Consider the following 27,657-nt stretch of genomic DNA (forward strand, 5'->3'; position numbering starts at 1 on the left):
AAATTATTTTATTAAGAAATTTATATGTTGCGTAAGCTTCAAAGATTTGCGTTACTGACTGCACGAAACAATTTATTGTATACATAATTGAATCGGTCATTTCAAAAAGGTCATGAGTCAAGAAACTGAAATTTTACAGGAGAAAGAAAAAATTACCTACAGCATAATCTACCTAATTTTTAATTATCATATGACTGTCAATGATTAAAGCGTTATCAAGGAAAATATTGCATTATAAATTTTTCATTAAAATTTTTTTGTTTGGCATAAAACACATTTTCAAAATCAATGACTCATGACCTTTTTGCAATGAACGTTCACATTTTACCAATTAATAAAATATATTTTTAGCAAATAATGTTCTACATAAATTATTTAATGCACCAATATACCATGAATGAGAACACTTTTATGCATACTATTTTCATATTATACAGGGTGATTCACAAGGATTTACCGTCCTTTACGGAGGTTATTTCTGAAGACATTTCGAACAAAAAAAAAATGTAATATCATAGTTCCTGTTCTCAATATTTTCAGAGTTACACTAATTTAAAGTTGTTTGTAAAATACGTTTTTTCTTAAGTCTGTAAATATTGAGAATAGGACCCATGCTTATATGATATTTTTTATACATCTTGATTACACAACTTTTAACACTGTATCACTTCGGAATATGTATGATAAGAACTTTCTTGTGTTAAATATTATTGACGTATCTTGTTAACATGTTTCGACCTATTTTCGGTCATCTTCGGAACTGGTCGTTATTGGTCTTGGCGCCTCTTGTTTCCTGTGTGGGTGCGTTCGTAGTGTAGAGTCAAAGAATGTATGTGTTTCGAAATTGAGTTGTGTATTGAGAATATCGTTGGGGTGTGTTTTCGTGTGTCTGTATATTTCATGTTGTTCTAGTGTGCTGAGTGTCTGGAAATGACATGGAAATACTGCACATCCAACCAAAAAGCCAGACTCGTGACCTTTCTGCAAGAAGTGGAAATTTCAAGCTTCGATTTCAGCACTGTTTGAAAGTTTATTCATGATCTTCTTACATATACTGGTCGGGCTACCCCTATATCACAATGTTCATTGCATAACTCATTTTCGTAAAAAAGTTGACTCATGACCTTTTTGCAATGACCGATTCAATTTATGTCTATGTTGTAAGGGAGAGGTACCTATGCCGTTTTTTAAATCGAGGTACAGTAGCCTATGGCAGAGGAAAAATCTTGGGGTAGCATACTGCTTCTGGTTTTTTCCCCACTTCCCTCACTGTTGTATACAATAGTTTGGCATAGTGTGAATTCAGTGATGTGTTGATTTCTGCAATTATGGTTCTCACAACAAAGGAGGTATTTACTGTCGAGCAATATTTCCGGCCTACATACATAATCTGAAAATCAAGATAAGTCATTATAACATACAAAGCGACATGAAACTGATCCCGTACGACGGAACTTCTCGACGACAGCTAACATTGTTGTGTTATTTGGTGCCGCATTGTTAAATCGCTCCTGGTGCTGCTCTTTAACGTGGAGCAAGCTGGCCATTCTGACGCCCCACTCCGTATGCCGGAAATAATGCTTGACGATAAACATCATCATCTGTTGTCAGAATCATTTTAGCAAATTTTCACTATACTGTGTATCACAACAGTGAGTTCAAATAAACAAACTTCATCAAGGATACGATACGTACATGCGCAGTATCAATTTCAGTACTGTTTGCAGGAGCGGCTCGTCCATAAGAGCTGCAGAGCTGCAGCACTCCCTGCTTTGACAGGAAAATAAAAATAATATTTATTTTAATTTGTAGAAGAGTTGTTACAGCGTTTATTGGTAAATTGCTTTATATTTCATCTGGCCGGGATTATGTACTATTATCTTATGCATAATCTTTTTGCGCGTCGACTGTATTGGAATTGACACTGCATTCAAAGTCGTCCTGGGATCTGCAGGGTGTTCAGCTCATAGAGAGTGTGTCTTGAAGGTCAGGGGGTAGAGAGGTGAAGGGGAGCAGAGGGAAACTGCCGCTGTTTAAAACCCATATCTCGCTGCAGTGGCTTGCAGAGCCAGGTCACAAGCGATCTTACCTCTCCTCCCACACCGCTATTGTAATGCTGCGTCAAATGGATTCTCTATTCCCTTGAAACTTAATGACAAAATTTTTAATTTCTTTTCAAATACTTATTGTTGTAGAATCTTATCGAGTTAATATAACGAAATTAATATTCTCTTTTGCCTTATTATTACGTAAATATCCAGCCTCCAGCAGAACCTAATATTTGCCTTAACTCAAAATGATTGCACGAGTAGAATCCTTTTGATATAGCACGTAAAATACGAAAGAGACGTCTTTTCCAGTTTTAGAACATTGTTGACCATCAGTATATCTGAGTGTTGCTTTGGTGTGACGTCTTAATACCGTAACTTAACCACTGCAAATTTGCAAGCATGAGTGTGTGTGAATTACAGAATATTAATTTTATTTTTCTCAACTTTCCCTTTCGGAGAATATTGATGTAATGAAGTGAAATTAAAGGGTCGTCCGTTACCCGACTTAAATCTTACTTAAGCTTCATCCAGCCGAAATAGTGCATATATGTAACGAAGTATAACAATGAAATTTACGCTAAGCATTTGTGGTTACGTGGATGTGAACAAAAAAATCTGTATTTTGTTTTCCTTGCCTCCTCTTCGGTGGTGATGCTGCATGGACTAGGAGTGGTGTGACAGATTTAGGACATTTGCCCCTAAAAAGCAAAATGCACGAATCTTCGCAGTCTCACCTGAAAAATTTTGTTTCATTGGCTATGTTACGCAACTCATACTGCTGTGCAATTAAGTGAAACGAACAGAACAAACATTCTCAAACATAACCAAGAAGTGAGAAAAAATCGTGAAATTATTTTAAAAAAATATTGATTGTATCACATTTTGTGGCCAATATGAACTTCCCCTTAGGGGACATGATGAAAAAACGATTCGAAGAACCCTGATGTGTTTCGTGGGTTGCTACAGTTCGTGAGTAATCTAAACGAGTCTCTCAAAAATCATTTGGAACATGCCACTGTTTAAGGTTATTCTAAGACAATTAAGAATGATCTGGTAGATTGTAAGTTGAGTGCCGACTGAAATCGATGGTATTAGTTTTTCTTAAGGATTCGCAAATGGTCCCACAAACATCTCCCAACTAAGTCAGGAAGTTTTGGTTTTTCGATATGTAGTGCATTTATTTTTGTCCTATATTTATTAGTAATGATATCAAGAAGTGAAATTTGTATGTACCGAAATGTACTGCAGCTCTCCCAATCCACAAGTTCACGAGCCGCCACTGACTTTGTTTTGGCGCATGTCGTACCTACCTTCGGACAGATCACTCACCATCGTACATAGTGTAAGGGGTAGGCCTATAAGCCTACGTGTAAATATTTTGATATTGTTTAAGAATAATACACAAATCAACACCGTATGATCTCCCCCCCTCCCTGCTCTAGTAGTTTTTCCACAAATGTGACACGTATTTTACTGTCTGATCTTTTATATAAATATGATCGTACTACATATTTAACTCCTGTCAGTTTAGACTTCACGCACGGCTGTCACATGTTTGCGTGGTTGGATCCGGGTGGATTATTACGCTTAAGTATGCTTTGGTTCATTGTGCGCCCTATATATGCGATGATTGTCCAAATATGACAGGTCGCGTAAGTGGCATTCGTGAATGTGATGCTGATAGAGGACCATCATGCCTCGGCTCCGCATAGAGCCAGATTCCAAAATAATAGACATACAGTCTTATGTAGGCCATGCTATACGGGTACACTGTACACAAACATGTTGTCCTATTGATAAGATAGATTTAATAAAGTCGTTGTATGATTTAGATACCGTTCATTAGAAATATGTGGATATGGAAAAGGATGAAGCGTGTGAAGTGGACAGACAGAATAAGAAACGAAGCTGTGCTGGGAAGAGTGGGTGAAGAAAGAATGATGCTGAAACTGATCAGGAAGAGAAAAAGGAATTGATTGGGTAACTGGCTGAGAAGAAACTGCCTACTGAAGGATGCACTGGAAGGAATGGTGAACGGGAGAAGAGTTCGGGGCAGAAGAAGATATCAGATGATAGACGACTTTAAGATATATGGATCATATGCGGAGACTAAGGAGAAGACAGAAGATAGAAAAGACTGGAGAATGCTGGGTTTGCAGTGAAAGACCTGCCTTGGGGTATAAAACAATAAAATCATTAGAAATCATCTGGAATAAGAGAGAGTTTATAACAGTGTAATTATTGTATTTATTACTTACCAACAACTGTGAGGAGAATGTTGTCTAGAAGCATCGAAAAATACACAACAACAACAATGATGCGCTTAGAAGTGCAGAACCTCTCCAATAGCGGTGGAATCATGATTCTCTTTTGGAACCACAAGAAGCTGTAACAATTCAAATTCTTAGTTCATAGTCACACTTCCTCAATGTGTGCAAAATTAGTCCAAGACTGTTTTTCTTGTAAAAATGTTACTTGTCTGTACAAGTACAGTAAGATTTCCTCCCTCACCACAAATAACGTACAGTTCAATACAGATCAACTGATCACTCTTCGTAATGAAGGACTTGCTTTCCATTATCATGCTCGATTGTCTCTTCTGAAACGGTCTGCTGTAATAGTACTGTTGGTTGCTTGACAAGCAAGAAATTATATTTTAGTTATCTCAGACTGTTCAATATTTTTTTTTTTTACAGATTTTAAATATATATTTTGTAAATGATAAAGTAGGCCTAATTGAGAACAACTATCTCGTCGGAATTTGTGAAATATTAATTAAATCTACTTAGATTGTAGTTGTTTGTATATTATTTTTGTTTCATTAAAGTCAGACATATGAGTTTTTAGGCTTTCACGATGATTGTAATGAGAATTAGGCTTCCGGGTCAAGTTCCAGGACACGGTGGAGTACCCAAAAGCTTAATTCTAAGTCAGACATCTTACTTTTTAATTACCAAACCTGTCTTTTGCATTCAATTTAAAATATGAAAGTTCTATCTGTATACTAAGTAAACGCTTTCATTTCCTGATTATTTATAAACTATGACTGAAGAAAATAAAATAGGTATAGCAAGAGGAACTATGATGTTGATATACAATATTTACTCAAATGGAAACTGATATTTGTCGATAATGATACAATATTTATTTACATAACTCGGAAAAAAAAGTGGTATTTTTGTGTACGAGTGAGTCGTTTACGGACGAGACTCGAAAGACACTTTCGTACTAGTTACGTACAATATTTTTTGGCACAACTACATGGAAATTCTATGTTAATAAATTAATCTACGAGTATTAAATAAATCACAGACTATTGAAATTTTTGTAGCCTACAAGTCACGGCCTTCTAATACTACATTGTCTTTATAGTAGGTCTAGTTATACGTCATTATTGTTATGTAGCTATAATATTGTCTTTAGAGTAGGTCTAGTTATAACATCATGAAGTTGTTTGTATATGATTTCTGTTTCTGTAAGTAGAGCTAAATAAAATTATTATCTGTTAGCATTTTTAGTAGATTAGGAGGCATTGACTACAATTTCTGTATTCATAGTTGGCGATGTATTGATATCGTGATAGTTTTTGTTTTCATAATGTTTCGTCATAGCTGTTTATATTACTATGACAACTTCGTGATATTCATACGGAAAAGTGAATCGTAACAAGTTTTTTCTTTCCGCGTTTAGCAAAGAAGAACTTCCTGTTTCCTGCTGGTACACATAATAATGAAAACCGAAAAATCCACGTTTGCATATCGCTGTTAAATAGATATACTGTAATATTTTACAAGACAACTTCTATTAATACGCGTGTAATGCAATATCCACCACATTTCCGATATTAATATTGTTTAGCAATAATCAGACAATGCCGAAACCAACCTGACAAATCGCCTCGACTGCCGCTTGCAGTTGCACTTCACCACACCTCACTTGTGCGCCGTAGGGTTTTGGGCTCTTATATATGACAAAGCGAGTCTGCGTGAACTGGCAGAGGCAACGAGGGCCTCCCCACCGCAGACCTCAAACCCCAGGCCGCGGCTATGAGTGACTTCTTTCTGATCCAGAAGTTTCCCATTGATATATAATCTACACCAGGAACTGGATTACTGTCCCCTATTGTATATCGTCTTGATGACCCCACAGTGAAGAAGCAGCTGCGCTTTATGGCATAGATCTTTGGAAAGACTCTGACTTACCTCAAAATAACCCTTAGCAATAATGAGGGCGATATTTAGAACAATTTAATAACATATTCGATATAATGAACACTTACACGCGGTAGGTTCACCTTAATTTATCTATTTGTAAAGAAAGTTATTCTCCTTTTGTGCACTGGAGTTTATTATCACTGTAATATTGCAGAACCCGTGAGTACAAATCAAACGAGTGGTGGCACAGGTTTGTAGCTGCTCTCGATGCCAAGATATTACTGAGAGAGGACGCGCGGTATGGCTTATTTAAATCATATACGCAAATTCGGCGCCTTCATGCCAGTAGTGACGGGAGGTGGCGCCATTGGTTGGTTCGTGGCCTAACTATTAATAACATTAGCATTCGTTTGTGGTTCATAGCATTGTTACAGTAAGCGTTTGAAAATCTGTTTTTGTTTCGCCACGAATCCCGGAACCCATACTGTGTGCAGGGAAAGACGTATAGTTACCACCATTATCGATTGCATAGAGTAAGATTTCGAAATGTTCGTTCTTAAATCAAATTCTAGGATCCACGTTATAGTCCACACCTGTGGAGTAACGGTCAGCGCGTCTGGCCGTGAAACCAGGTGGCCCGGCTTCGAATTCCGGTCGGGGCAAGTTACCTAGTTGAGGTTTTTTCCTGGGTTTTCCCTCAACCCAATACGAGCAAATGCTGGGTAACTTTCGGTGCTGGACTCCGGACTCATTTCACCGGCATTATCACCTTCATTTCATTCAGACGCTAAATAACCTAGATGTTGATGCAGCGTCGTAAAATAACCCAATCCATGTTATAATCAAGATGAAGCTAAAAATGGTTATTGTGAAAATAAAGCGATTTATGCAAGCTGTACTCCTTTTCTGAAAGAGAAATACAGTCGGAGACTGAAATTTCACTATTCTAGGTTTTCTATTTTTAATTTGTGATTGTTTATATATATATATATATATATATATATATATATATATACATATACATATTTTAATAACTGAGGTCAGACATCTTATCTTTTTTTTTTTAATTTCTATGATGATGAACGGCAATTGCTTACAATTTCGCTTTGCTACTTAAGTATAAAAATCAGAATTTAAAATTGATAAACGAATTAAAATGTTCAGAATTAGACTTTCGTATATTCCACCGTGTTGGGTGGAATACCCAAAAGTTTAGAACACATACATTTTATTAAAATGTGTTGGTCCTTTTTAAATTAAATAATTATAACCATAAGTACTGAATGTTCAAGCAACCAGCTAGTATAAAAGCAAACCGTATAAGGGAATAAATATTTTATGGGCACCTATGTCAAAATTCTTTTTTACACGATCGTGTTTTTTTTATTGTATTTACAGCTATTGTTCTTAGGCTTTGAAAGTTAAAATTCCCACACAGAAACTTGTTGCTAAGGAAACCATTCTACATAACATAAAACTATACTGAAATAGACCCATTACAGTGCACTTATTGTTACTTAGTTATCATTACAGTGCTGTTTTGCAAAGGCTTTGGAATAATATTGCTCTAAATTTTCAATCCAGAATATATTGTATTTGCAATTTTAAAAATATGATAGTGCAAAAATTGTTGTACAATATACGTTTGTGAAGTGCATTACAAAATCTCAGAAATTGAAACTTTCCCTCGATTTTCTATAAAGCACTTCCCAACCTTATATCGTAATATACTATTGCAAGTAATTCTGAAAAGGAGGCAATCCTTCGTTACAAGGAGAGACCGTATGGTAATGCAGTTTTGTCTGACTTGGAATTATTTGTGTGTGTAAGAGAATTCTGATTACATTTTGCGACTTTAACAGATGACTATGCATACTTTCTCTATCCATTTTTGTAAAGAATAAGTATGAGAATCATATTAGTACATTATGCAACGAGCCTATAATGGTAGTAATGAAGACGCGAGTATGAAAATTATGAAACTCGCTTGCACTCGTTTCATAAACAAACATACTCGCGTCTTAATTACCATTATAGGCAAGTTTCATACGACTTTTTATGCTCGACCATATTTCTAACTTGAAATTGTTCATAAGTATTCATGTTAAGGTTATCTAAGTGAAGAGCGGAACTGACCTTCTAAATTGTGAGATGTGCGCAGACGCGAAAGTATTGATTTTTTCCGAGGAACGAATGTCTTTGACCTTGCTATAATCTAGAGAATAACATGAACATTAATATTGATATAACCTGGAAATTGATTTAGAATTGAAAAACGAGATGACAAATTGAATTTATTTGAATATTATTTACAATTAACGCTAATTATTATAGTAACAGAACATAACCTTCAGCGACAGTATTGGATTTCCAGCCTCCGTGACGTTTCGCTAGTTGTCTTTCGATTGCATATCCGAGAATAATCGATACTTGCGGTTTTATAATGGTACAATGGTGATTTCTCTTTGGCTGAACAACTGAACTATAATGAATAGGTGTACTTTAATGAGGGCTACTACCAGGTGTATAATTACTACATTTCGGCATGGTCGAGCATAAAATATTTTTTTTTCTGAAATTAATCCTGTTTTACTTTAGCCTGTGTTGAGTTCATTTTGTAGTTTTTATTTTTACAAAAATGTGAATAATTATTAATGATTGATTAAGTTTAATTCGTTTTAATTATAAAGTCCTAATTCGTGGTGATTTCTGTATGTTACCAGTTTTCCACAGAAATTAAGTCATTGGTTTATTAATTTACTTAGAGTACAATAATTACTTCTCGAACTTTTCATCTTCACGTAGCCTACAATAGCTTCTTTTGCGACGTTTTCTGCGTATTAAGACTCCGCCTTTATGTATGCTTGGCAGTCCGACACAACACGAGTACCCGATCTGAACAGTTTGGTGTAACTTCAGTAAAGAACGAGACAAATTTCTCACCCGATCGAGCCATGTGGGAGGGTGGGGCTGAATTTCGCACCCCGCTGCGTCGGCCTCCCTTTAAACCTCTAATCTACTCCACGCAGCTGCTGCTCGTTTATAAAATTACAGCTATCGGTCTGATGGGATTGAGCACAGCTACAGGGTCACTGAGAGCTGCCCGACTGGTTGCCTCTCTATCAGGAGCGGCGTACAACAAGCTGACCTGAAATGCACACGCCGAAAGCCAAGTGAGGTACATATTGTACCCCACGTTATTTTCTTTGAATTGTGTTTTAATTTTATTTCAGGCGCGTGCGCAACAATAAACTGCATAAAATTATCTTATTAAAATGTGTCTCAGTGAAACGTACAGCAGCGTTCGTATAGGTCAGTTTCTGTCAGGTGCGTTTTCAATTCACTGCGGGCTAAAGCAAGGAGATGCACTATCACCTTTACTTTTTAACTTCGCTCTAGAGTATGCCATTAGGAAAGTTCAGGATAACAGAGAGGGTTTGAAATTGAACGGGTTACATCAGCTGTTTGTCTATGCAGATGACTTAAATATGTTAGGAGAAAATCCACAAACGATTAGAGAAAACGCGGAAATTCTAGTTGAAGCAAGTAAAGCGATAGGGTTGGAAGTAAATCCCGAAAAGACTAAGTATATGATTATGTCTCGTGACCAGAATATTGTACGAAATGGAAATATAAAAATTGTAAATTTATCTTTTGAAGAGGTGGAGAAGTTCAAATATCTTGGAGCAACTGTAACAAATATAAATGACACTCGGGAGGAAATTAAACACAGAATAAATATGGGAAATGCCTGTTATTATTCGGTTGAGAAGCTTTTATCATCCAGTCTTCTGTCAAAAAATGTGAAAGTTGGAATTTATAAAACAGTTATATTACCGGTTGTTCTGTATGGCTGTGAAACTTGGACTCTCACTCTGAGAGAGGAACATAGGTTAAGGGTGTTTGAGAATAAGGTGCTTAGGAAAATATTTGGGCCTAAGAGGGATGAAGTTACAGGAGAATGGAGAAAGTTACACAACACAGAACTGCACGCATTGTATCCTTCACCTGACATAATTAGGAACATTAAATCCAGACGTTTGAGGTGAGCAGAGCATGTAGCACGTATGGGCGAATCCAGAAATGCATAGAGTGTGTTAGTTGGGAGGCCGGAGGGAAAAAGACCTTTAGGGAGGACGAGACGTAGATGGGAAGATAATATTAAAATGGATTTGAGGGAGGTGGGATATAATGGTAGGGACTGGATTAATCTTGCTCAGGATAGGGACCAATGGCGGGCTTATGTGAGGGCGGCAATGAACCTCCAGATTCCTTAAAAGCCAATAAGTAAGTAAGCACTAATGACAGCACGTCTGTCTGTGTGTCTATCTGTCCACACAAATATAACAACTCGACATCCGTGGAACGGATTTCTACAAAATTGTATATGTATTTTATTTTTTAACTAAATCCTGTTAAAACGTTTTGATTTTTTTTTAATCGCACAAGTCCAACAGCCTCTTTAGACAAAGTTGGAGATATATTTTTGAATATTTCTGTATACTGTATATTTACTTATGTATATAACCAGGGGCAGGTATTTATGGAGATTAATTTTATCATTTGTGTTTTTAATATTGGCGTCGGCGGAGATTGTTTAAGATTAATTTGTACTCTTGGCGGAGAATAATGGAAATTTTGGAAAATACAATTATTTTGAAGTTGGAGTATTATCTCAGTATGAAAATTACTTTCCAAATAATTAACATTCAAAGTTCGTTGGATTCTGGTAAAGGTGCGTTATGGCCAACAGACAATATTTGTTGGATTGAGACTGTATTTAACACACATTCATTAAAAACGAAAAAAAAATTGCAACCCTCAAATTATTAGTGAAATGTTCAATTCTCCGTCTTTTGAGTTCACTAATGTAATCAGAAAACCTGGAACACCATAAGAAATTCAAGTGGAAAAAAAATCCGAAAAAAAAAAAACTCAGAATATGAAATTCGCTATAAAACGACGCAATAGTAATAATTCGCGAACGTATTCATATTTCGCTATTAGAATTCTATTTCGCGATTTGTCGCGATTATTTTATTCCCATATTATTCATCAGAATCACTTAATTCGTAAAGATTAGTAAAAATCTTACTCGAAACAAGTAGAGCGATAGGTTTGGAAATAAATCCCGAAAAGGAAAATATATGATCATGTCTCGTGAACAGAATTTTGTGCAAAATGAAAATATAAAAATTGGAGATTTATCCTTCGAAGAGGTGGAAAAATTCAAATATCTTGGAGCAACAGTAACAAAAGTAAATGAAACTCGGGAGGAAATTAAACGTAGAATAAATGTGGGAAATGCGTGTTATTATTCGGTTGAGAAGCTTTTGTCATCTAGTCTGCTGTCAAAAATCTTAACGTTAGAATTTATAAAACAGTTATATTACCGGTTGTTCTGTATGGCTGTGAAACTTGGACTCTCACTTTGAGGAAGAGGTTAAGGGTGTTTGAGAATAAGGTTCTTAGGAAAATATTTGGGGCTAAGAGGGATGAAGTTACAGGAGAATGAAGAAAGTTACACAACGCAGAACTGCACGCATTGTATTCTTCACCTGACATAATTAGGATCATTAAACCTAGACGTTTGAGAAGAGCAGGGCATATAGCACGTATGGACGAATCCAGAAATGCATATTGAGTGTTAATTGGGAGGCCAGATGGAAAAAAAAAAAACTTTGGGTAGGCCGAGACGTAGATGGGAGGATAATATTAAAATGGATTTGAGGGAGGTGGGATATGATTGTAGAGACTGGATTAATCTTGCTGAGGATGGCGGGCTTATGTGAGGGCGGCAATGAACCTGCGGGTTCCTTAAAAGCCATTTGTAAGTAAGTATGATTCTAGAGAACCCATATCTTCACTCTTCTGGGACTTCTGTTAGTAGACATGTATGCATTGAGAGTAAACATGTCGGTTTCTATATATTCATCTTGTTCTATCGTTTATTACCTGTTGTCTATACGCCTGCTGCCACATGTACTGCATATGCATCGACATTGTGAACTTTTTTCGATTCACTGAACTTCATTCGTGAATTTTTACCAATTTAACTTATCGACTGCTGACTACTGCTCAATTGGAATTGTGGTTTGGTTCGTTATGAATTTTAGGCACCACTGCGAACGTTCTATCGCTTCTCATTCTTGAGTTATACTGCCTCGGCTACCGCGCGACTCACAGATTCGTATCTTAACTTCCCCTGTTCTGCGTATCGCTAAATTACCCGTCCCATCTCAAGGTCACGTTGGTGGATTCACTGATCATTCGTCTGTGAATCCCCGTTTACTTCATTGGAATACGTTGTGTAGTTTAGAAATTATATGCGCTACAAAAATCACCTGAAAATGTGTCTGTCGACTTTCTGAGATGGAACTCTAGTACTGGAGCGAACTTAGATGTATTCACGCAAAAAAACAACACAGTATCTCCGAGGATATTGTTGATATCATTGGTAGTTGTTCTATTTGTGTATATTTGTTATTGTGTGAGAAATATTTTAGTGTTTGGTTCTGTAACATTTAGTATTTGTTTTGTATGTGGTTAGGGTATATTGGTTTTATTCAACATTTTGTTCCAGTGTATTTAGTGTTTCTGTAATTTTTATGTTAATTTGTAAGTTGGTGTTGTCAAATGATGCGAGTCTCGTATTATACAGGGTGATTCACAAGGATTTACAGTCACTTACGGAGCTTATTTTCGAAGAAATTCTGGCAAAAAAGTCATATAAAAATGTATCATAATCTCAATATTTTCAGTTACGCTAATTTCAAGTTGTTAGTAAAATACCTTTTTTCTTTAGTTTTAAAGGTAAAAGAATATTACAAATAGAGTATGAACTGTTCAGAAGTATCGTTTCTTTAATTGGATAGTATTCTGAAGCCGTATTGTTAATTGCTTTTTACAGATTTTGTTTTTCAATGTTTCACTAAAAATTACATTATTCTTACGCATTTATCACAAAAATTGTTACAAATCATACGACTTTAGGAACTTGCTTCTTTACAGTTTAATTATGTATCCTAATGTACACTCTTGAAGAATTTACAAGATTGGCGTGTTTTGTAACAATTGTTGTGATAAATGCGTAATAAAAATGCAATTTTGTCATTACAAATCGAAAAAAAGAATGTATGAAGCAACTATTAGAATTCACAACACATTTTTAGCTTCAGAATAGGTACTAGCCAATTGAAGAAATTATACTCCTGAATAGTTCATTCTTTTCCTGTAATATTTTCTTACCCTTAAAACAACAACAACAATAATAATAATAATAATAATAATAATAATAATAATAATAATAATAATAATGGTATTTTACATACAAATTCAAATTAATCACCTCGCGAATCACTCTGTATGTGATACGTTTATGTTTATTTTCTTTGACTGTATCAATATTATGTGTCACTATAAACTATACACTTGTCTGAACTTTTAAAACATTCATGATTGCATTGTACAGATACGGTATTAAAATCTGGAGGGAGTCTTGATGGCAGTTCACCTGTATGTAGACAAAAATTTCTCACAAGTAGCATATATACAGGGGCTCTTGTTTACTGCACATGCGCAGTGTGTTGTAAGCGAAACAATAAGGGAGCTGCAACTTTTATTTAGGTATCTGTTCATAATAAGAACATTTATAAATTATTGCTGATAGAATAATATTGTATGAATGTGTACGGAAACATGTTGTAACAAATGGATAAATACACAAATAGTATATAAGCATTCCTGTAAGATGTCGCGGCATTCGCGCTACATACAGATTCAATGGTTGCCATCAACGAGTTAGATACTATAGAGAGGCTGAAGACCTCTGATAAGCGCTCCCTGCGGAGGCCAACAGTACTATGTATCGTTCCCTAAAAAACATGGCGGCCTATAGTACCGCCAGCTTCCGCAAGGAGTGCTTATCAAAGGTACACTGCAACGAGTTGGTACATGTATTATATTTTTCAGATATATCAATATTTCATTTAAACATTTGGCTATAGGTTTTGTAAAAAGCTGATTTATAAATGAAAAAGTATTAATTAAGACTTTAAAATTTCCAAAAATGTCTCATTCCCTCGGATTTAAATAAAATGTACCGTAAATCATAATATTCGTTGCTGGATAATTAAACCCTCTCAATACAGGTACCATTGCCGCAGAGAATTATAAGATAAGACGGACTGAGCATAAGCGAAATATCAAGAGTTTAGTATTTATTGTGTTTATAGGGCCTACTCCAATTTTCTTTTTATTAATGCGTAGGGCTCTTTTTGTTAACAAAGAGGAAAGTTAGCACTTGCATCATACACAATTTGTCATTATTGTTCAAAATAATGTAAGAACAGTTTTATTCTGCAAAAGCCTCTGCCTAGTTGCGAGACACGTGTGAGATTAATGTTTGTTTCAAATTATATTAGACTACACGATGTCTCTATGACGCGACAATATTTGTTTCAAATTATATTAGACTACATGATGTCTCCATCACGCGAAAAGAAGTTTAGCTAGCTGTGGCTCCTGTTGTTTCTGATAACAATGTTAATCGTAAGTATCTTATCGTTTTAATAAATGTGGTGAGTTATGATCATGAGTAACTTTCTATTAGTGTCATTCTTTAATTATTGTGTTGCTTGCTAAGAGGTTATTTGTAGTTTTAATAATTGCAATTTTAAAAAGTTCTCTGTGTTAATTCCAATTTCAAATGAATTTTTCTCAATAACTTAATTACTGGATTTTTTTTTCGCCACTACCTTTCTTATATTTTACTCCTATTAGTTACATACGTCGTCTCTCTTGAAATCACCTAGTGAGCACTGAATTACATGATTTAATATTAGGTTAGATTAGCTGTAAGATAATTAAATTTGTGACGAAGTCAAAAAATTATTTATTTTTCTTCTGCCGATTAAATTCATCCGTCTTTAGGTGCTTTGCTTTGGTTGCATCGAGTATAGCTTGTCATTTAATATTTGGGCTATATTTAGTGAAACTAATAAAACATAGGCCTACAGCTGTTATAAAACGTAAAGTTTTGTGTGTATTTTACTTTTTACTCATTAACATAGTCTTAATATGTAACTCAATTCACAATAATACTAACTTCATCACAGTCATTTCCTACAACATCCGAGCCACGCCCCTTTGTTTTGACTAACCGAAACATGGCGGACAAATGTTCAATTGTCTTCAACTTTCTGAGGTCTTTGGCCTCTCTATAGTATCTAGCTCGTTGGTTGCCATGGTCGAGACGTGTAGTATGTGATCGAGTCGTGTTGTGTCGCTGGAGTCGTACTTATTGTTTGGTACCGTCCGAATGGTTCTGTTATGTATCTAATATCTATGGTATGGCAAGAAACATCGACTAGCAGAAGTATCAGGAATTAATTCTCATTCAATTGTCGTCGAGTGAGAATTAGGTTGGGGCCTTTCTTTGGGTCCGGTAGAACCAGTAGGAAAAAGGAGCTTGTGTGAAAACTGAAAATCTTTTTTTTGAGAATTGATAGTTATTGACACACCTTGTGTAGCATATCCTTTCTTTTGATATCCATATTTTGTAATGAAATTTAATAGTGACTATGTTGGAAAGATTTTTGCATTATATTCTACTACGGTTTGGATTTAAGACTGCAGTGAAAAGGTGAGCATACTGACCATTGTGGTTCTAATTATTTGTAACATTTTTTTCCTTGTTTATAAAGTAAAGGAACAGCATCTTGAATAAAGTAGTGTAGGGATTGACGTTTGTAGCATTGAAGTTTAAGACCCCATGAATGAAATTCTTACAGAAATTGTATATATATGTACTGCTACTTTTGAATTAATGTAAACAGTATGAAGACGTATTCATAGATATTTTGGAATATTTCAATCAATTTACTATTTATGTACCGTAATCGTCAAAAGTCGATCATGTTTCGATTAGAAGTCGATAGTATGTTCAAAAAGTTTTAATGGCGTTAGGTTTTACAGTTTGGTTTGTTTTATGTAAATTAAAATGTTACTGTTAAAATAAATTTAATATGAACTAAAGTGTTAAAATATATTGAATGACATTAGTTCGTTGAATATGTATAAAAAGATATTACTTAGAGATGCCCTTTCATTCTGGAATCGTAAAGAGCGTCCTGGTTGCAAGTATGTAAAGTAGGCCTAACCCAAACTTATAAAAAATAATAAAGAGAACAGTATTCTGTCAGATTTTTTGTTTTTCAATTCTAAATAGCGCATTATGATTGAATCCCTGAATACAACATTTTAGAGAAGTAGATTAATTTTTTACAATGCACCTTATTACATTGTAGGCTACGTATTTTAGGTTAAGATATGATTTGCAGAGTAAAATAAATAACAGTAGTTCTAGAGTCAAGAAGTAAAAAGTCAGAAATGTTCAGTTGCTGCATATGATGCATGTTGCTGATGTATTAGGTACATAATGTGCGAGTAGTATTACAATACATCCACCTTATATTAATTATTATTATTATTAACAACTATGAAAGTAGGCTTATATTTCTCCGTTTTATTTTATTTTTAACGTATTGTAGCATATTTTTCGGATAAATCGCAATATAGCGAACGCCAGTAGGGGAAGTTATCCCCACTGACATGAAATGTGCATTCGACACGACACTCGCCTATGACGTAGAGTGTCTGGTGAGCTAGTAGGGGAAAAGTGGAATGGGTCGTGGGCGGAGCTTCTACGTTCGCTATATTGCGATTTTCCCGGACTTATTTCAAGATCTTCTTTCCTTCAAAAATAGTGGTCATGTACTTTATCGAGTTTAAATGCCAGTTTTTGGACTCAAAATTTTTAAGGTTCAGGAAACTGACGTTGAACAAAATACTCATACAGTATTGGTATCTGGTGTACCAAAGAGGATTAAAATATATTTTAGTACTTACCAATGGTATGGAAACCCAATTATAAATGCACAGAAGGCTCAAAAATGTAATTTCCTGTACCAAAGAAATTAAAAAAAATATATCAGCCCTATCATCACGGCATGGCGTGTCCTCAGGTTGCGGATCGAGGAGACGACCTCCAGATATGGAGGGTAGCTGTGAATATATTGAATAAGCAGTGCGGACAGCTGATGAGGAGTGGTCCTCCAGCTTGGGGGTTGGACGAAGGGCTAACAACCCATCACCGTAAAAAAAACAGCTTGTTACGAAACCTTCAAATAAGCGAAGGGAAAAAGATCTTTGGGGAGGCCGAGACGTAGATGGGAGGATAATATTAAAATGGATTTGAGGGAGGTGGGATATGATGATAGGGACTGGATTAATCTTGCACAGGATAGGGACCAATGGCGGGCTTATGTGAGGGTGGCAATGAACGTCCGGGTTCTTTAAAAGCCAATAAGTAAGTATATTTGTAGTACTCATTAATGGTATGGAAACCAAATGACAAAGGAAACTGAACAAAACTGGACCTCTTGTGCATACTTACAGAGGAAATGTTTACTGAAATCTGTGCTTTTTTTTTTGTGCCTGAGTTTTACGGCTTCTCTTCTTCAGCCTCTTCAATCTTTGACTTTCTGTTCCTTTCTTTTCTGAAGCCATTTTCTAGAAAAAGTATAAAATACCGAAAAATCCAAAACTGTTTGGTACATCAATAGAATAACATAGAGCTGCTGACAAATTGCTAAATCGTACTTCAGTAAATAAAATGCCTAATTACACTGTAAGATGATTGTCAGTCTTCTGGTATAAAAAAAGCCAGGAGGCTGACTGCCATAAGGTGGACATTTTGTGGTATTTTATTTGATTGCTAGGCCATGAATTTAATTTTTAAGTTATGTAAGTGGTTTAGAAATATCAGTCTACTACAGTAGAACCTCTGTTATCCGTGGTAATGAGGGGGGTGGAGTGAACGGTTAATCGAAAAAATCGGATAATCCGTACCATAAAAGATTTTATGCTCGACCATGCCGAAATGTAGTAATTATACACCTGGTAGCATGTCATTAAAGTACACCTATTCATTAAAGTTCAGGTTTTCGATTATTCTCGGATATGCAATCGAAAGACGAGGGAAACGTCACGGAGGCTGGAAGTCCAATACTGTCGCAGAAGGTTATGTTCTGTTACTATAATAATTAGCGTTAATTGTAAATAATATTCAAATAAATTCAATTTGTCATCTCGTTTTTCAATTTTAAATCAATTTCCAGGTTATATCAAAATTAGTTCATGTTATTCTCTAGATTACATCAAGGTCAATGACATTATTGTTCCTCGGAAAAAATCAATACTTTCGCGTCTGCGCACATCTCACAATTTACGAGCTATGCACAAGGTCACTTCCGATCTTCAGTCAGATACGAATAAAATGAATACTTCTGAATAATTTCAAGTTAGAAATATGGTCGAGCATAAAAAGTCGTATGAAACTTGCCTATAATGGTAATTAAGACGCTCGTATGAAAATTATGAAACTCGCTTGCGCTCATTTCATAAACAAACATACTCGCGTCTTAATTACTATCATTATAGGCTCATTGCATAATGTACTATTCATAAATTAAGTGCATAATACAGTTTCGTAATTTTCTCCGTGGTCTTTTGTTTTAATGTGCTAGGTAGTGGATCAGAAGTTCACTAATTTAAGTCTGGTTTTTAATGGCCAAGGAAATTCCTTATGATGGCTGTCTGTGGAAAGATTGGAATAGTACAGGTCTCATGTAGTAGAATTACATACTTTATACACTTTATATTTGTTTTTCATTAAATCGCGCACAATTGTAATTCCTATCTCATATTCTGATGCGACGTGAACCACAGTTTTTTTCACAAACCACTATTACTTTTTCGTAGCACAACACGTTTTCTTTTGACACCTGTGGAAGGCATTTTGCATAGAAGTTAAAAGGCACGGCCATTCAAAGACTAGATCATACTGTGTAAGGGTAAAGGTTTGTATAAAAAAAAAAACTCTGTAGAAAAAATTCGTCCTAATATAATGTAGAGTACTTCATATTTTTTTCTGCAGAAAAAAAGAAAGCTAGAAAGAAAGACAGTCGGATAATCCACCAATCAGTTAATAGGGTGACTGAAAATCGGGGTTCTGCTGTAGCCTATATGATAATTTCAGGATATATTTCAGAATTTTATATACTTATTATATCTTAGAAGTGATGGCTACCAGTATGTTGATACAATATAAGTGATATATTAACAGAAATATGATTCATACCTGTGTATATAATTATATAGTTCTTTCTTTTTTCTTGCAGGGCGATAGAAGATTCTGACGAGGAGGATGACATGAATGAAAGATGCTCCAAACAAAGGAAGATTCAGAAAACAGATAATAAGCCCTACATAACTTCCAGCGGTATGTGAAGCATGTTTTAATATTGTAAAATATGTGTGTGATATTGAAAGTACTATTTCTTGCGAGGTTTTGATTTCGAGTTAGGTTTTTTAGATATTTACTTACCGGTAGTTTGTTTCCTTAGAATTCCTGTGTCCTGCGCCTAACTGGAGAATGCCTAAGAAGAGGCCTGCATCTAGTTGCCGACAGCAACAGAGAAGCGTAGTAAGTTTATCAGTAAGTTTATCAGTGCATTATAGATTGATATACAGTAATTTATCTGTACATTTATACACGTATACAGAAATCAATTGCATAATTTATTTCGGAAGTAATATAAGATTTAGACTTTATTACCATTATTTTGTTTATTATTGGAAAATGATATTTGGGAGGAAACTAAATGCAGAATAAATATGGGAAATGCATATTATTATTCGAGTGAGAAAACTGATTCAATTACTCATTTAAAGTTTGTGTGACTGCAACCTGTATATTTTTGTGTGGCTTTACTTTGTTTATAGTGTTTTTTTTCTCTCTCTTTATTTCTTGAGTAGCTTTACTTTGTATATTATAGTGTATTTTTTTCTGTTTATTTCTATTATTGTATTTGTATTCCTGGTGTTGTGGAAGAGAAGGCCTGATGGTCTTAACTACACCAGAATAAATAAATAAATAAATAAATAAATAAATAAATTCTCAAAGTGAGAAACAGAGGGGGATAAAAGAAAGGGGAGGAAAAAACAAGAAGAAAAAAGAAAAAGAAAAGTGTCATCTGCCAAACATCTCTTAAGGCAAGTTGCTAGTTATTGCATGGAAAATGATAAAAATAGCTTATCTTCAAGTAGTCGTAAATATATCACTATTTGTCAGAGCTTTTTTTAAGTGATGTGTATTATACACGTTAAGCTTTAAAATAAAAAGAGAATGGTTACTCTAGAGTAAATCTTTCCTCTTGAAATAATTTTTGAATTTAAGCATAATTTCTTTTTTTTTTTTTTAATTCACTACCTGCCTGTGATTAAGTACACTCTATTCAGTTATTATAGCACACATGGAATTGAAATTTTCGCCACTTACTTCTAATAAATACTAAAACACACCCAACTAAAATTATTAATATATGTGCAGTATATTTTTTGGTGGTGAAGATTGGTATAAGCCCTATGCTGATAATATTGCAGATATATTAATGATTTTGGTAGGTGTGTTTTAGTACCTACTGTATGAGCAGTACTTACTTACTTACAAATGGCTTTTAAGGAACCCGAAGGTTCATTGCCGCCCTCACATAAGCCCGCCATCGGTCCCTATCCTGTGCAAGATTAAGCCAGTCTCTATCATCATACCCCACCTCCCTCAAATCCATTTTAATATTATCCTCCCATCTACGTCTCGGCCTCCCTAAAGGTCTTTTCCCCTCCGGTCTCCCAACTAACACTCTATATGCATTTCTGGATTCGCCCATACGTGCTACATGCCCTGCCCATCTCAAACGTCTGGATTTCAAGTTCCTAATTATGTCGGGTGAAGAATACAATGCGTGCAGTTCTGTGTTGTGTAACTTTCTCCATTCTCCTGTAACTTCATCCCGCTTAGCCCCAAATATTTTCCTAAGCACCTTATTCTCAAACACCCTTAACCTATGTTCCTCTCTCAGAGTGAGAGTCCAAGTTTCACAGCCATATAGAAGAACCGGTAATATAACTGTTTTATAAATTCTAACTTTCAGATTTTTGGACAGCAGACTGGATGATAAGAGCTTCTCAACCGAATAATAACACGCATTTCCCATATTTATTCTGCGTTTAATTTCCTCCTGAGTGTCATTTACATTTGTTACTGTTGCTCCAAGATATTTGAATTTTTCCACCTCTTCGAAGGATAAATCTCCAATATTTATATTTCCATTTCGTACAATATTCCCGTCACGAGACATAATCATATACTTTGTCTTTTCGGGATTTACTTCCAAACCGATCGCTTTACTTGCTTCAAGTAAAATTTCCGTGTTTTCCCTAACCGTTTGTGTATTTTCTCCTAACATATTCACGTCATCTGCATAGACAAGAAGCTGATGTAGCCCGTTCAATTCCAAACCCTGCCTGTTATCCTGAACTTTCCTAATGGCATATTCTAAAGCGAAGTTAAAAAGTAAAGGTGATAGTGCATCTCCCTGCTTTAGCCCGCAGTGAATTGGAAAAGGATCAGATAGAAACTGACCTATACGGACTCTGCTGTATGTTTCACTGAGACACATTTTAATTAATCGAACTAGTTTCTTGGGAATACCAAATTCAATAAGAATATCATATAATGCTTCCCTCTTAAGTAAGTGATTAAAATTTCAATTCATTGTGTGTTATAATAAGTGAATAGAGTGTACGTAATTACAAGCATGTGGGGAATTTATAAAAAAATTGTTTAAATTCAAAAATTATTTTGAGAAAGATTTACTCTAGAGCAGGGGCGTATTTTGCGGGCTACCAGCGGTAGCCCAAGGAAATTACAAAAGAAAAAGTTTATAATATAACATAATGTAATAATTTTGCATTATTAGTTTTACCATAGTAATTAAAATTAAAGTAATTGTTAGATATATTTTGTGTAATAATAGGGTCAGTGGTAGCCCAAACCCTTTAACCAGTATACACCCCTGCTCTAGAGTAACCATTCTCTTTTTATTTTAAAGCTTACGTATACAGACATCACTAAGGAAAAAAAAAGAAAAGGAAAGAGCTCTGATAAATAGTATTACGTTTATGACTACTTAAAGACAGGTTATTTTTACCATTATTTTGCTTTCGTTAAATAGGAACTTCCCTGAAGAATATCAGAAGAAAACTTGCTCTATAGGTCTCGAGTAAAATAAACAGTGAGAAAAACCCTCTAAAAAAAGCAGGTAGACTCTGTTAAATGAATAGTTGTTGGTATTTAAAGAATGGGTATAAGTACAACTTTATATTCCTTTGCTACATCTTAATTTGATAATGTATTGGTGGGCAAAAAAAAATGTATTACTTTGTAAAGATATAAATAGTATCAATAAACCACTACATCGAATGTGTGGCACAATTTCTGCCACAGGTAGACATTTTGCTTTAGTTTCTCTCCTACATTATCTACTACATCAGAGATGTCTTCCTGTTCTACTATGTGCTATGCTCCAATTTCGTTCCAGCAACAGCATGTGTTCAAACCTTACCTCTCCTGCTACCTCTCTCTTACCTGCAGTCATACGCTAGACGTGATAGGGTAGTACAAATTTAATACAGTGTGTCACTCGACCTCATGCTAAAGAGTGCAGAGCATTGAAGTTATCACAATTTTCTCAATTACTTCAATTTTTACTTTTTATTTTAAATAATGAAATAAAAATTTGTTTCAGAAGTAATATCAATGTTTGGCAGTATGTACAGGTATAAATATTCATGAAACTTAAATCTAGTCCAAGGAGTCAACTGATAGTCAGTCATTTATGTTCAGTCTTGAGGATTGCAACTGCTAATGTAATTCTTTATATAGAGAATGTTCCATTTAAAAATAAATTTCTGTAGCAAGCACTTCAAATGAGAAAATGTGTTTTAACATCATACACATTGCAATTGAGGGGCTGAGTGCAAGAAGGGTATTTTAGAGGATGTGCCCTTTTTGAGTAAAACTCTTTATTGTGTTCTCTGATCTGTTATGCATATGATCACCAAGTTTTATTTCAATACTTTGATCCTAGAGGTCAGGAATACCCAAAATGTAAAGGCGTGCATAGGTAACATCATTACGGTTTGAATTTTCAACATCAAATTTCTCAAAACTTGCATTTGAGAGAAGTGCCTTTCTTGCACCCAACCCCTCAATTGCAATAGACGAGCAATGAAATGAAAGCTTAGAAAATAATTACTTCTTTTATATTTTATATATATTTTGATGTACCGAAGTACATATGATATTTCCATGCAGATATTCTGCGTCATCATATGATGAAAGAGTGATGGAACGGAGAAAAATTCTCTCCGGCGCCGGGATTTGAACCCGGGTTTTCAGCTCTACGTGCTGATGCTTTATCCACTAGGCCACGCCGGATTCTAACTGGCGTCGGGGTTGTATCTGGCGTGGCTTAGTGGATAAAGCATCAGCACGTAGAGCTGAAAACCCAGGTTCAAATTCCGGCGCCGGAGAGAATTTTTCTCCGTTCCATCACTCTTTCATCATATGATGACGCAGAATATCTGCATGGAAATATCATATGTACTTCGGTACATCAAAATATATATGATATGCGTAATAAATCACTTTGTGATTTAAGACGATGCCTATACCGTCGGATCCCGGCCAACCAGTCACTCAGTCGAGTGCACCTCAACACATGTATGGACTTCGGTCCTGCGTTCATAGACATCTATGACGTAGTGCAGAGGGCGGCCACTAGAGGGAACCCAAGAGATGGAGCTTAATCTGAGACGATTCTAACCGGCGTCGGGGTTGTATCCGGCCTGGCTTAGTGGATAAAGCATCAGCACGTAGAGCTGAAAACCCGGGTTCAAATCCCGGCGCCGGAGAGAATTTTTCTCCGTTCCATCACTCTTTCATCAATTACTTCTTTGTTTTTGAGTTTGTACATGTATTTATTTTCTTCTTCCAGTGCCTTATGGCACAATACAAGTGCAGTACATATTGCTTTCTATTAGAAGAATGTAATTATTATTTAACTGTTAATTTATAAATAAATAGTCATAAATTATAATTATATTTCACAAATATTTCAATTCTCAAATAATGTTTGTGCCTTATTTCTTTGTCTTTTGTAGAAGTTGTTTTATAAATTCATTACAGTTTATTTACTGCTGCTGATCATTATTGTGCAGGACATATTTCATGCACTTACAACATAAATTCTCTCATTTGTATGATTGTGATTTTCCCTTGTTTACTGTTACACTTTCTACATGTCATGCTGATTTCGTGGCACCACTGTACTACATGGTAGGTCCCCTGGGTCAGTGCAACTTGCAGTTGAGTATTTTATTGTTTTGATATTGAACTTTGTGTTTGTAGGATGGACAATCAGTAGTACACCAATCCTCCCTGCAGGCAGGATGCTCTTGGTTTCATGAAAGCAAAGAAAACATAATAAATGTATCAGATGATGAGGTATGTTCATGAGCTTTTTGCAAACAACATTTCAGTGATATTCATTGTGGTGTAAATTTTCTGTAAGATTACACATTCTGATATTTTAGTAGCTACAAAATGTTCTGTTTGTTTTAATTGGTTTAATTTTTCTTCACAATTGGAGAGATTTACATACACATTTTCTTGCTTCTTGGTATGTGATACTGAAGTCAAGAGAGATCTTTTTTCTGTACATAATGATGACCTGTGAGATGATGTTGTTGGATCGAATTATCACTGATGTTTTATGTTTGTGTAGGATCCAGAAGTGCTGGGAGAGTGGCAAGATGCCAACACACTGCGGAAGTGTCCGGTATATAAAGGAGGCCGCAGGTCAGAAACTACTGCATCTTCACAACCCAAAACAGACGAGGATGATGATATTGAGGTTGTTAAAGTGGTTGATTCACCCTGTGAAAAAATTTCAAGAAGTGGAAATAGATGTGAGTGTTTTTTTTATGTTTTAAAATTTAAAATTTCTTTCCATATTTGAAGATAGTGTCTATTATTACTAGGGCTAAGATTTTGATCTATAAATCATGAAAAAATATCCTAAAAACAATGCATTTATGACCTAAAAATCTTAAAAAAATGCCCTTATAAATGCCCTAAAAATTGATCTTTCATAACTGGCTTAGTAGGAAAAGAGATTTTGTACTACTTAATATTTAGACTAGTAATTAAATTAAATTTTAGTACAAACATTTAACTTCATTTAATTTACATAATTTTTCTAAGTAGTACACTTTAATTATTTATTTTACGTGATGTAGTTTCAGTGTAGTCCACTACAAGGCCACTCTTATCCGGAATTAGCAGGTATAGAGGAGTCTATATTGAAGGGGAACTATATATGGAACTCTCTGCATCATAATCCACAGTTAATTCCCGATTTACCACGAAAATCGTCTGTAGCTGCATTTAGATTGGCAACAGGCCATGACTGTTTGGCCAAACACCTGCATAGAATTGGAATATATCAGTCCCCTAACTGCCCATTGTGCAACTCGAACCAAGAAATGGATTCGGAACACCTCAAAATCTGTGCTTCAGTGGCTGACCATGATAATATCTTTGAAAAATATTGGAGTGCAAGAGGTCAAATGACTTTATTGTCAAATGCCTGGCATTAAAAAACAACAACATATTGAAGGGGTGGTTGGAGTGTACTACGTTAAAAGGGCAATATTTGTGTAGAAAAACGATTAAAATATTATACAAAATAATGGGTATTAGCCACTGGCGTAGCTTGGTCGGTTAAAGCACTTGCCTGCCAATCTGGAGTTGCGCTCAGGTGCGGGTTCGATTCACGCTTGGGCTGATTATCTGGTTGGGTTTTTTACGAGTTTTTCCCAACTGTAAGACAAATATCAGGTAATCTATGGCGAATCCTCGACATCTCGCCAAATATATCGCTATCACCAATTCCATCAACGCTAAATAACCTCGTAGTTGATACAGCGTCATTAAATAACCAAGTAAAAGAATAATGGGGATTTATGGCCAAAATTAAATGGAAAATGCCTCAAAAATGTCCGAAAAAAAAAACAAAAGATGCTCTCATGAATTGAAACAGGCAAAAAATAAGTAAATGTCATCAAAATACTGATCCTTATTAATCACATTTTTAACATTTTCAGTACCTGTATTCCAAACACCTTCAGCAAGAGGATCTCATAGTAGGCCGTTACAAGCGGATTCAGCAAGTTCCAGGAAAACTCCAGTGCTTTTTCTGCGTCTCAAGTCCTCAGAGTACAGTCAGGGAAGCAATGGAAGTCAGAGCAGTGCCTCTGTTAGGTCGAGTCAGGCTGAGAAACAGCAGCGGTCCACACTGGCCCTCAATGAGGCAAGTTCATAGTATACGAGGTCTGTCTAAAAAGTATCCGACCTTAAATTTTCCCGCGCAAAGTAGTGATTCTAAGGCGGCGCCACTGTGCACGGTGGAAGGAGGAACCTTAATGTGCATGCTTGAATTTTTTCACCGCATTCGCTTGTACCAGTCACTGGCTGGTGGTCGTCAAGTAAGGTGCTGTTCTAAGTGTTTGTCGGATTTAGTTTTCTCGCAAGATGACTGAACGAATTGAGCAAAGATACTGCATCAAATTTTGTCAAAAGCTTGGTGATTCTCAAAGTCAAACAATTCGTAAGATTCAGCAGGTGTTTGGGGAAGATGCGATGGGTGTAACACAAATTAAGGAGTGGTTCAACCGATTCAAAGATGGTCGCACATCAGCGGAGAGTGAGCAGCGTTGTGGCAGGCCCCAAACTGCTCGGAGTGCAGCTGTTGTTGAGAGGGTGCGAAATTTGGTGATGGCAGATCGTCGTTTGACCGTGCGGGAGATTGCCGAAGAGGTTGGAGTGAGTAAAGATTCTGCACATGCAATTTTGCGTGATGATTTGAACATGAACCGAGTGGCTGCGAAATTCGTGCCCAAGTTGTCCCCGGAACAAAAAGACCTCCGTCGTGATGTTGCACAGGACCTTCTGGACACCACCAACACTGATCCTAGGTTTCTGAACACCGTGATAACTGGACATGAGTCATGGGTGTACGGGTACGACCCAGAAACAAAAAGACAGTCGTCGCAATGGAAGCATCCCGAGTCTCCAAGGCCGAAGAAAGCGCGGCAGGTGCGAAGCAAAATCAAGGTGATGCTGACTGTTTTCTTTGATGTCCGTGGAATTGTGCATCACGAATACGCACCGGAAGGACAAACGGTGACAAAGGAGTACTATCACGATGTTCTCCGGCGACTCCGTGATGCAGTTCGGCGCAAAAGACCAGACAGTGGACGGCGAACAACTGGCACTTGCATCACGACAACGCCCCCGCACATTCATCCCAATTGATCCACACTTTCTTGGCCAAACATGGAATTACAACCGTTCGCCAACCTCCCTACTCTCCAGACCTGGCTCCTTGCAACTTCTGGTTGTTTCCAAAATTGAAGACACCACTGAA

The 27,657-nt window shown here is 35.9% G+C and overlaps 2 protein-coding genes across 5 annotated transcripts in view; one reads left to right on the forward strand and one right to left on the reverse strand.

Annotated features, from left to right (window-relative positions):
• LOC138708830 (synaptic vesicular amine transporter-like) overlaps nt 1-4,640 on the reverse strand; it is a 34,441-nt gene extending 29,801 nt beyond the window's left edge. The window contains exons 1-2 of the mRNA XM_069839046.1: nt 4,563-4,640; nt 4,310-4,437 (exon numbers count right to left, since the gene is read on the reverse strand). Of these exons, the coding sequence (XP_069695147.1) occupies nt 4,310-4,412 (103 nt within the window). The 5' untranslated portion in view covers nt 4,413-4,437; nt 4,563-4,640. The remainder of the gene's footprint in view (nt 1-4,309; nt 4,438-4,562) is intronic.
• Nucleotides 1-27,657, forward strand: part of LOC138708828 (sentrin-specific protease 1-like) — a 54,506-nt gene that overhangs the window by 1,025 nt on the left and 25,824 nt on the right. Inside the window, exons 1-6 of one of the 4 annotated variants that reach the window (XM_069839042.1) lie at nt 15,565-15,848; nt 19,447-19,547; nt 19,672-19,763; nt 24,579-24,674; nt 24,955-25,138; nt 26,336-26,541. In XM_069839042.1, the coding sequence (XP_069695143.1) occupies nt 15,787-15,848; nt 19,447-19,547; nt 19,672-19,763; nt 24,579-24,674; nt 24,955-25,138; nt 26,336-26,541 (741 nt within the window). In that variant the 5' untranslated portion in view covers nt 15,565-15,786. Of the gene's footprint in view, nt 1-15,564; nt 15,849-16,262; nt 16,346-19,446; nt 19,548-19,671; nt 19,764-24,578; nt 24,675-24,954; nt 25,139-26,335; nt 26,542-27,657 lie in introns of those variants that run through there. The other 3 variants (XM_069839041.1, XM_069839043.1, XM_069839044.1) reach the window with 3 other exon arrangements.

Source organism: Periplaneta americana, chromosome 11 (genome assembly GCF_040183065.1).
Source record: "Periplaneta americana isolate PAMFEO1 chromosome 11, P.americana_PAMFEO1_priV1, whole genome shotgun sequence".
Classification (NCBI taxonomy): Eukaryota; Metazoa; Arthropoda; class Insecta; order Blattodea; family Blattidae; genus Periplaneta; species Periplaneta americana.